The 10,154-nt window shown below is 46.0% G+C and overlaps 1 protein-coding gene across 1 annotated transcript; it reads left to right on the top strand.

Annotated features, from left to right (window-relative positions):
- The first annotated feature begins 1,602 nt into the window (after positions 1-1,602).
- On the top strand, positions 1,603-9,684 carry BAG2 (BAG cochaperone 2). Its single transcript, XM_058802455.1, has 3 exons — positions 1,603-1,829; positions 7,475-7,584; positions 8,503-9,684. The coding sequence occupies exons 1-3, from the start codon at positions 1,666-1,668 to the stop codon at positions 8,901-8,903; spliced, it is 675 nt and encodes a 224-aa protein (XP_058658438.1). The 5' UTR covers positions 1,603-1,665; the 3' UTR covers positions 8,904-9,684.
- Positions 9,685-10,154: the final 470 nt, after the last annotated feature.

Raw genomic sequence — 10,154 nt, forward strand, 5'->3', positions numbered from 1 at the left:
TACAAAACAGTATCCCTGTGCAACAAAATCCCTCTTAGCTGGGTGCCAAAAATTGGTCTGTTGGAGCCATGGGGTATTTGCCCAAACCTCATCTTTTGGGATAAGCAAATTCCTTTTTAAATACTCACAGTAGTGGCAAGTAAAACTTATGTGTGACTTGAATTGCTGGTGCTTGTGAGAGAGAAGGTGCCATTTCACACAGGCAAATTAAATATGTTCTTGGGACAAGTCATTACTAGATGTAGATCCACTACCTTGGCTACCATGAAATACATACATCTTTTCTCTCTGGCATAAAAAGAGACCATAAACCACTTTTCTTTCTAGTAAGCTTTTTGTAGAATCCTACAATTACAGATGGTGAAACAGCTGCTTTTCTGCAAGTAGTAGGGGGCTCTTGCAGTTGGCAGGAGAAAGATGCACTATAAGTAGCATATCCAAAGTACCTATTTTTTATTTTTTTCTTTTAGGAATTCTGTTCAAGTTCTGCTTGCAGTAAGGGTTGTCTCTGGTTTGACTTTTCTCTCCTTTCAAGCTTCTGGATTTTTAAAGCCCTTATTTTTTCTCCTCCTGTTTCTTGCACTTTCCACTGTTTTCAGTTTTGCAGTTTACTGTTTAATTAGCCTTAAATAAAAATAACATTTGGGTAGCTGTGGTTTTCTTGTTTTCATTAATGAAAGAGCAAACCAAGGAACCAGTCATATAGACCAGCTCTGGAATACAAATCCTCATACCAGTATCTCCCATGTCACACAAAGTTAATACAGATATTGAAAATCTCATTATTCCTCCTGTAGCTTCTGGCTGAACTACAGCCAGAGTTCAGTGTGGTTTTGGCTGCTTTTGGCTGGTCCAGGTTTTGTTGCTTTTGTCACAAAGGGGAGTGGAGGTGGGAGCAGGACAGCCCGGGGTGTCTCTGTGCCCCAGACGTGACACGAGGAGCGGAGGCACACACGGCTGCCGGACACCGGCGCGGGGCAGGTGCAGGTGACACTGCGGTGTCGGTCACAACAGGGGACACTCGGCCCAGCCGGCCTCAGGGCAGAGACCAGAGGGACACGGAGCTCCTGGGGCAGGTAACTCAGCCAAGGCTCTGGAGAATCTCTCTTACCAGGAGTGCCTGAGGGAGCTGGGTCTGTCCAGCCTCGAGGAGGGGTGACTGAGAGGGAACTCATCAATGTGATCACGTACCTAAAGGATGGGTGTCAAGAAGATGGAGCAGCCTCTTCTCCGTGGTGCCAAGTAATAGGGCAAGAGGCAATGGGCAGAAACTGATGCACAGGAAGGGAAGTTCCACCTGAATACGAAGAACTTCTTTACTGTCGAGGTGACCGAGCGCTAGAACAGGTTGCCCCGCGAGGTTGCGGAGTCTCCCTCGCTGGAGAGGGACAGGGAGGCTGGCCCGGGTGACCCAGCCTGGTCCCGCCCGGCCCGGCCCCTCCGGTGGTTCGGTTGCCCCCGGCCGGGGCGAGGCGGCTCCGCCGCGCTGCGTGAGGCGGCGCCCGCGGGCCCGGCGCGGGGGCGGGGTGGCCGCGGGGGCCGGCGGCGGGGCGGCTCCTTCTTTGGCCATGAGCGAGGTGCCGGCATTCGGCCGCCGCCGCCGCCTGCGGGACGCGGGGAGGGAGCGGCCGCAGCGAGGTTCCGCCGGCGGCAGCGGCGGGTGGGATGGCCCAGGCCAGGATCAGCGCCAAGGCCAGCGAGGGGGCGCAGCAGCAGCCGCAGCAGCAGCAGCAGTCGGGCGGGCAGCTCCGCGGCCGCTTCTACCGCTCCACCTCCATGGCCGACCGCTCCAGCCGCCTGCTCGAGAACCTGGACCAGCTGGAGCTCAGGTGAGGCCGGGGCCGGGCGCTGGGGGGGCCGGGGAGGCGGCCGGCCCCGAGCCGGTGGCTCCGCAGCGCGGGCTGGGGCGCGGGGAGGGGGGGCGGTGTGGGGCTTCAGAGGGAGCCGAGGGAAAAAGCGCTCCCTTCCTTGGGGGGCAGAGTTTAAAAATGGGAGCTGCTGCTCTAAGGTGAGTTAGCGTGGCCTGGAAATACACGAGAATAGGAATGTCTATACGAATGTATGACAGTTGAGGTTTTTCAGAGAAAGCGCGAAGGGCTGCTCGGGTTTGCTACCCTTCGGGGTGTGGGGAGCCTTTGGCAGACGGGGACGGGCTCTGTACCAGCCCGCGGTGCATCGTGTCTGTCCCACCCTGTCGCCCCTATCCCGCACTTGCGGGTGTTTTATAAGAAGGTGCAGGAAGTCCGAGGATAAAACCTGGTGTCATTCGGGCTCTCGGAGACTTTGGCAAGCCTTTAAGCTGCAGTGCTGTATGCTGGCGTGTGAGGTGTCTTGTCTTCCAGACCTCCCTTTGAACTTACTGGTTCAGCTGTGGATGTTCTTGTTGTGTTTGTGCCCACCTCCTCTCTGAGGTGTACTGAAACATTTCACTATAAAATGTGAACAGCATTGCATTCTGCAGCTGAGGTGTGTTTTTCCAAAGTTATTGTAAATGCTATGTGAATTTCATCATTGTGCCAAGACATGTCTTGACTTTTTTTGCTACTTGATGTTCCCTAAATAATACCATTTGACTTTTTTCCCAGTTTGGCCTCATGAGAGATGATACCTTGCCTTTAATCATCTTCCCTGTCCTCTCAGCTCTGCTAAATTACATAGTGTCCTTTCTGAGGTGGATGGATGTGCAGGATGCCACTGATTCACCTCCTCTGGTACTGTTTCAACACACCCTTTCCTTCATTACAGCTGCATATTGATCAGCAGCTTTCACAGAACCACCCAGAATGTTTCTAGGACTTTCCTGTAATTAAAAGAGCTCTGTGGGATGCAGGAGTTTTATTTCCCCTTTCTGCCTGCATTACTTTGCATTATTCAGGAGTGGACTCGATGTGCTGTTATATTAGCCTTTCACTTAGCTTGATTAAATCTCCTTGAAGTCCTTTACAGACTTCTCTGAATTTGACTAAACAAAATCACTGTCTGCAAACAAGTCTCACTGCTTACATCCAGGTCTAGGCGTATGATGAATATATAATCCAGAAATTAGCATGAGAATATGCAAAAATGTGTTTTAGATTTGCTGAGTGACTCTGAAACAAAGCAGACAGTTTGGTTAGCCAGCAATTAAACCCTCAATTAAACTTCCCAGTTTGCTGTGGTCCTTTCAGACAGCCATAATTCTAAACGTGGAATAGTAATGAGAAAAAAAAAGTCCAATTTGATAAAAGTCACTCAATTCTTATGTTTTTTTCTATTCACAACTAATCAACATGCTTCATTTCAAGTTTATGTGAATGACAGGAGGAAAAATGTCCAAACTTTCTCCTTCTCAGCTTGTTTGGTTTTGCTATAGACCCTCAAGATGTTGCTTGTAAATATAATAAGTGAAAATTTGTCAAACTGAACTACAGCCTTTAATTAAAACCCTCAACTATCCTCAGTTCTCAAGTTGCTTAAGGTAAACTGAACTGTGAAGCAAGTTTCATCCCTCTGGAAATCACAGGATCACAGAATGGTTTGGATTAGGAGGGACCTTAAAGATCACCTAGTTCCAGCCCCCTGACTTGGGCTGGGGCAGCTTTCAGTAGACCAGGTGGCTCAAAGCCCCATCCAGCCTGGCCTTGAACACCTCCAAGTGTTCACAACCTCTCTGAGCAACCTGTTCCAGCATCTCACCATGCTCATAGTGAAGAATTTCTTCCTGATAGCGAATCTAAGCCTACCCTCTTTCACCTTAAAGCCATTGTAAAACACTCCAGTTTGAACAGCCTTCCTTTTCCTCCCTTTCTTTCCACTGTGAGGGCTTCTTTTCCAACAGTAAATGGGGTATTTTTGTACCTCCCTGATGGGTGTTGGCAGAGGGGATTTCTTCTGCACGGAAGGTGGTGAGCAGGGAAGGGGAATCAGTTTGGGAGGGAGTGCCCGAGGCAGAGGTGGTGAGGGGCAGGTGGCACGTTTGCCCCTTGGAAGGGCTTGGACCCTGGTGTTGCTGTGACTGCTAAGATCTCTCAGGAGCAGCTGGAAGCCAGAGCAGAGGCTCTGTCCATGAGTCGTTGTGTTCTTTTGGTTGTGTTAAGTGAAAACACAGTTTTAGGTGTGATGATACATGAGGTAAGTCAGATTCTTGCTGGGTATTTTTTAGCTTCATTTTTTGTACTTTTTATCTTGTTCTTTGGGTCAACCATGTTGCACCCACCATTCATTTCAGTGGTCACAGGACTGCTTACCTGGGAGTGGACACTCAGCTGAAGGAGCTGAGGATGCCAGGGTGAAACCCCCTGTTTTGTCTCCCTCCAGTGTGCCTGATTAGCTCCATTTCAGGAAAGAAGCTGCTCCATCCTCAGATGTTTCTTATTTCCTTTGAAGACTTATCTGAAGCTGCAGCACGTGGACTTTAGTAGTGGGCTGTTTAAGTCAGTCAGTGGTTTAAAGGACAGAGTTATTGCAGCTGTCCTAAGAAAGAGGGTGTCAGGTTTCTCCTCTGGAAACAAAAGCACAGCCTGGTCCACCTGTTTCTCAGGGGAATGCTCTGCTCATGTAAATGGTATGTAGCAAAAAAGGCATTGCTCAGCTAATTGCTCACAAACAGGGAAAATCAGAAGTAAGGAATGTCTTTTTCAGTGTTAGGTAATAAATGGAGTATTTAGTTGATGTTCAAAGCAACAGATTTACTTGGATTGTTCCAAGTAAAAAGATGATTGGAGGTTTTCATCTCTGAGGAAAAAAGACTATACTGCTGCATCAAAATAATTGATACCTGGGCATAAACATGAGTATTTTGTGTTCTTTTTTCTTCGCCTTTCATTCTTTGGTTGGTTGTTTTTTTGAGACTTGGATTTCCACCCCTTCCCACATCAGTCACCTCTGTTAGAGGTTTAAATCTTCCAACTGGTTTTTTTGGGTCCACCACACAAGGAAAGGAAAGATTTACAGAAACCTGTGAAGTTAGGAAACCATGCATTTTAGTAAAGAAGTTATGAGAACTGACTGCATGGTGTGATCCTGACACATTATTTTCCTGAAGTTGATGTGACTGGTTTCCATTTTTTTGGGGGCTTTTTTTCCCCCCACTAGAGCACTGTTATGAAATTACCCTGTCCCATTGTTGTGTGGCACTCTATATTGCAGTTTAGGAAATGGTAAAAATAATTCTGAAGTAGCAATTATTGCAAATAAAATAGTTATTAGGATTTGGTTATATTACCTTTAGTAAATAAATGTCAATCAAAGCTCTAGTTGGTGAACTGGGTTTTTGTTTTTTTTCAGTATGCAACATTAATTCTGACAATTTGGCTTTCAGGTCCTACCTCACATACCAAGCTGGCCTTTGGAAGCAGTGATATTTTAGGCATCTCTTTAGAACTGTACCAATTCAGGATCCATCCCTGCAATGCAGCTTTTCCACATTCTTCTTAGGACCCAGCAAAGCCTGTGGAAATCATGGACTGATCTAGCTCCTGAAGGCAGAACTTTACTTTTTACATCAGTACAATGATTTACAGAATCTGATTTTAAAACACTATCAAAATTGAAAGTCTGCACTTCAGAATTTTAATTTACAACTTTCCAGTGACTAGTTTTATTTTTAAAGGCATGGCAAGGCATTTTAAAAATATTACTAGACTTCCTAAATTATAAAGTGGAGACATCTGAAGTATGAAATGACTCCACCTGCCTCACTGCTCTTACTAACCAGTCCAAAATAATAATTAAAAGTATTTGCTCTTGGCATGAATTTGCATTGCATTAACTTTTCCCACTCCGCCTCAGAAAAAACATTAAAGGCAAGGCCTGAAGCCTGTGCTTTCACTGACTAAGTTGAATATTTTGTAAAACAGAAATTATTTCATGAACAGGCTGCATGTGAAGAGTGACTATATCCTCAAATGCTCCCGTTCTTCTGCTTTCACTCTCTTTTCTCTTCCTGCTGTTTTCCTGCAGTCACTCCCTTCAGCCAGCCTGTGAGGAAGGAGCAGCAGCTCCGTTCCTGTCCCAGGAGACAGCAATGAGCCACCCCTGTCTCAGGGCAGCGCCCAGAAATGTTGAAGAGTGTAGAGCACCTAAGAGACTTAACAATGTTTTGGTTTGTTTGCCATTTTCTGGCCAGGTTTCATAAACATTTCAGGATAGATGGATGGATTCTGATGATGCAGCCAGACCTCCTGAGCTGTGCATTGCAAGCATCTCAAACCACCAGCCAGTTTCACATGATACTCTTTTCTGTGCAGCCTGTGAACGCAGAGTTGATGGTTTTGGGCAACTCTTGTAGCCTGTTCCTGCTTGGACAGGGCTCTGCAAGCCCCTACTCTCAAGTCTAAGAGAAAAGCAAAGGGAGTGGGACATACATTTCCCTTTTTGTATCAGGTCAAGTAACGTGCTGCATTGGAGTGCTTCAGTGTTCTTTTCCATTATTTGACTGAATGCAAAAGCCCCCTCTTTAAAACTGTGATGGAGAACAAGACATGAATTAAGAAACTGGACTCAGATTTCTCATGGGGCATTTTCACATTGCCCATGGTGAGCTGAGTCTGCACTCTCCTGCACAAGGAGAGCAGGCTGTGGGCACAGAACCACACACTTACCAAGACCCATTAGTTACAGGGACAGCAGTTTGTGATGAACTTTCCCCTTGTCCTCACTGCATTACATGTGAGTTTCAGCACAGGAATGGGACTGGAGTAGGAGTCTGGTTTCAGGAGGGACTGAGTTTCATGCTTCCTTGCAAGCCCAGAAATAGGAGCTGCTCCCACAGGCGCTTCCTCCCTGTGTGAATTACAGTGAGCATCATTCCATGGAAAGCACCAGTGACAGTGGGAGCAGGCAGTCCAGCATCTTCTCCCAGTGACAAGGCACAGCACTTGTGTTGGGAAAGCCTTGTCCTGTTAATAGAAGTGTGTGAGCTCTGTCCCCCTCGCAGGGTTTTCTCCTTTGTGAAGGGCATTGTTTGGCGCGTTGCAGTGTTCTGCTGCTTGTTGCTGTGCAGGTGGGTTCTGCTGGCCTGGCGGTCGCACAGGGAGCCGGGGCCCCTTGCTGCCTCCGTCTCTGCAGCTGCCACCCTCATTACCAAGTTCCCTGATGGGGATTCGGTCCCTTTGTCTCCGAGTTAGGCAGCTGATAATAATTGCCAGCCGCCTACAGGACTTCTGCTATGGGGCTGTAGTACCATCAGACTCGGCGTATCCAGCTTAACCACAGAGTAAGATACAACAGCACTGTCAGTAAAATAAAAAATTTAAGTCTGATTGAATTGCTGTTGTTTCTGTTTGCCCCTCCATCTGTTTGTTGTTTTAAATTATACTGAGTCTTGAAAAGTGAAGATAGAGAAGGTCATGAAGTCAGAGAATCTGTTTCATGAATAACCAAGATCTGACTGCACTTACTCTAAGCTGAAGTTTAAAATAAGAGTTCTTTGCAGCTATATAGGTGAACAGCTGTTTTATTATTTAAATGTTTTGTTTGGTTCAACCATGTACAGGGTAGAGGCTTTCCGTGATGCAGCATCTGCCATGGAACAAGAGAAAGAAATTCTGCTTGAAATGATCCACAATATACAGAACAGCCAGGATATGAGGCACATCAGTGAAGGTGAGAAGCTGCTTTCCTGTACCCTGCAACTGACCCAAAGTCTAATCAGCCCATCTTTTAGGGAGCAGCTCTTTGTGAGCAGCACTCTGCTGCTGGTAAGGGTGCAGATTGGAGCCAGCTGAGGCTGTTGAAGTGTTACTCATTATCCTGAGAACTCTTCTTGACTAAATTCATACTGTGTATGGGAAAGCCTATACTCAGTTCACTGATACATTTTCAAAATCAAGATTAACATTGCTCTGCTGGGGAAGAGTCATTGATGATGATGACGACAATATAGTTGAAAATTATTTGACTACTGGACAGGCATGAGTGCTACAAAGTGTACAGCTTGCAAGAACCTGATGATTAAGGTCATTGTTGTTGTTGTGTGATTCACAGCTTTAAATATATTCCCTAAACCCAATTATTAGGTGCTTTAAATTGCTGGTTTATTGGCTCTTCAAGAGCCTACATCTCATATTTTTGAAAAGCAGCTATACTTTCAGAAAATTGAAAAACAGTTTTTTCATGGCGTCTTATTATATCTAGTTTTCTCTTTATGGCTTTCAGGGAAGGTCTAAATCTCTCCCTCAGAAAGGCACAGAAGTCCTTAATGAGCTAGTTCTGTTACCCAGTGTTTCCTCATAATATTGTATGTTTTGCTTGAAAGTGACACAGCAAGCATTGTGTCAGCAGAGGAAAACATTGCTTACAATTATGCCTCATTTCAAATCAGATACTGGCCTCTATGAAATGAGTATGACTTGGGCAAATGTAAAAAGCTCATTTCTGCCTTCTGGAAATCTTGTTGATTGTCACTTACTTAAAAAAAGATTGTTTACTGTCAAGTTATAGCAGTTTGAGTATCTTGATGATGCTATTTACACAGGAAAGTATTTGCCCGTAACCAAGAATATTTCCTTGTTTTAAATTGAGGTGAGAGAGAAGAACTCAATTTGACTGCGAATCGCCTGATGGGCCGAACCCTCACGGTGGAGGTTTCCGTAGAAACCATCCGCAACGCGCAGCAGCAGGAGTCCCTGCTGCACGCCACCAAGATGATCGATGAGATCGTCAACAAACTCCTCGACGATCTGGAAGACGCCAAAATGCGCCTCATGTCGCTTTACGGTGCGTGCACGTCCGACGTGCCAGCAGGACCCATCGATCAGAAATTCCAGTCCGTGGTCATCGGATGTGCCATTGAGGATCAGAAGAAAATCAAAAGGCGCCTAGAGACTCTGCTCAGAAACTTGGAAAATTCTGAAAAGTCCATCACATTGCTGGAGCATCAGAAATCATCTGTCCGGCAGTCTTGCAACAGCAAACAGGATTAACGTATCCTCCCGGCTACTTCCGGCAAACCACAGGATGAGCAAGTGCCCATAAAAAGCACACAGAAGCCAAGACAAGAATTCTCTGTACGAGCACACACGTATATACACATCCACACCCACCAAAGTATCTTTGATTGCCAGGTGCAAGCATTTAATGGGTTTTAGTAGCATTGGCATTTTCTTTTGGCAGTAAGGAATGCTATCAGTTCTTCTGTAGAGTCGATACTGCTCTGTTGCAAATGTAATTGTGCTTCTGCTGAACTGACAGAAACTGAAAATCTAGCCTTTCCTCCATTCTCCTGGGTTTTTTAAACTAAAGTTGTTTTGTCCTATCATGAGATTTCAGCTTTTCTCTGCTGTATACATAGTGTGTGAACCAGACTTTTGGGGACAAAAGACAAATTATGGCAATAAATCAAAAGAATTAATAAACTGTTTATGGTATTTTCATAAACAACACAGTGTCCTACTCATTACCATTTATAATTTTGCACTTTTTAAATACTTTGAATAAACTGATCACAGAACTTTCTAGAGATAGGTACCTCCAGCTTGTAACTGAGGAAAGTAAAAGCAACATATGTGTCCCAGGGATCACCAGCCAGGCTAGAAATGACCTGACTCAAAATACCCCCTCCATGCCTGGTGAACCATTCTGCTCCCACAAGCTCATTGTACTGTTGAGATTGATGTGTTTTCTAAAAGATAATAGAAAGGGGTATTGTATGTCAGATACTACTCCACTTTTGCATCATCTCTGAAGCCACAGAGCAAAATATTTTGACTTCTCACCAGGCAAACACTGTATTTGTGACTTGTGTAGGAAGGTACTTTGCACATCCAGTTATTCACCTCTTTGTGTGAGTGGTTTTTGGTTTGTTTTTTATCTCCCACCCTCTCACTCACAGTAACTGCTGTGCATCATCACTGAGCTCTGTGGCTGTGGGTCAGAAGATGCAGATTTTAGGGTGTGCCTGTAATTTTGTAACCCCCTGCAGTACTTCACCCAAGGCTGGCGGTGCCCTGAGGGGAGCAGGGCGCTCTCTGGCTCAGCCAGCAGCAGGTTAAAGCTCAGCTGAAGGGAGCCCAGAGGGTCTGAGTGATGCCCCCACCACAGCTGCCTTGGTGGCAGTGCCTCGGATGTTACAGTTGGACTGTCACACCTGGATGCTCTGAGTGAGCCCATGGTGAGACCCTGCACATCAGGCTCCTGCACAGCCAACACTCAGGAGCCCTGTGGTTTTAAATGCC

This window comes from Ammospiza caudacuta, chromosome 3 (genome assembly GCF_027887145.1).
Source record: "Ammospiza caudacuta isolate bAmmCau1 chromosome 3, bAmmCau1.pri, whole genome shotgun sequence".
Lineage (NCBI taxonomy): Eukaryota > Metazoa > Chordata > Aves > Passeriformes > Passerellidae > Ammospiza > Ammospiza caudacuta.

Excerpts from the sequence above, each read along its gene's own strand:
- BAG2 (XM_058802455.1), top strand. The coding sequence starts at position 1,666 with ATGGCCCAGGCCAGGATCAGCGCCAAGGCCAGCGAGGGGGCGCAGCAG. Across the intron at positions 1,830-7,474 it reads CTGGACCAGCTGGAGCTCAG|GGTAGAGGCTTTCCGTGATG; the intron begins GTGAGGCCGGGG and ends AACCATGTACAG. Across the intron at positions 7,585-8,502 it reads TATGAGGCACATCAGTGAAG|GTGAGAGAGAAGAACTCAAT; the intron begins GTGAGAAGCTGC and ends TTTTAAATTGAG.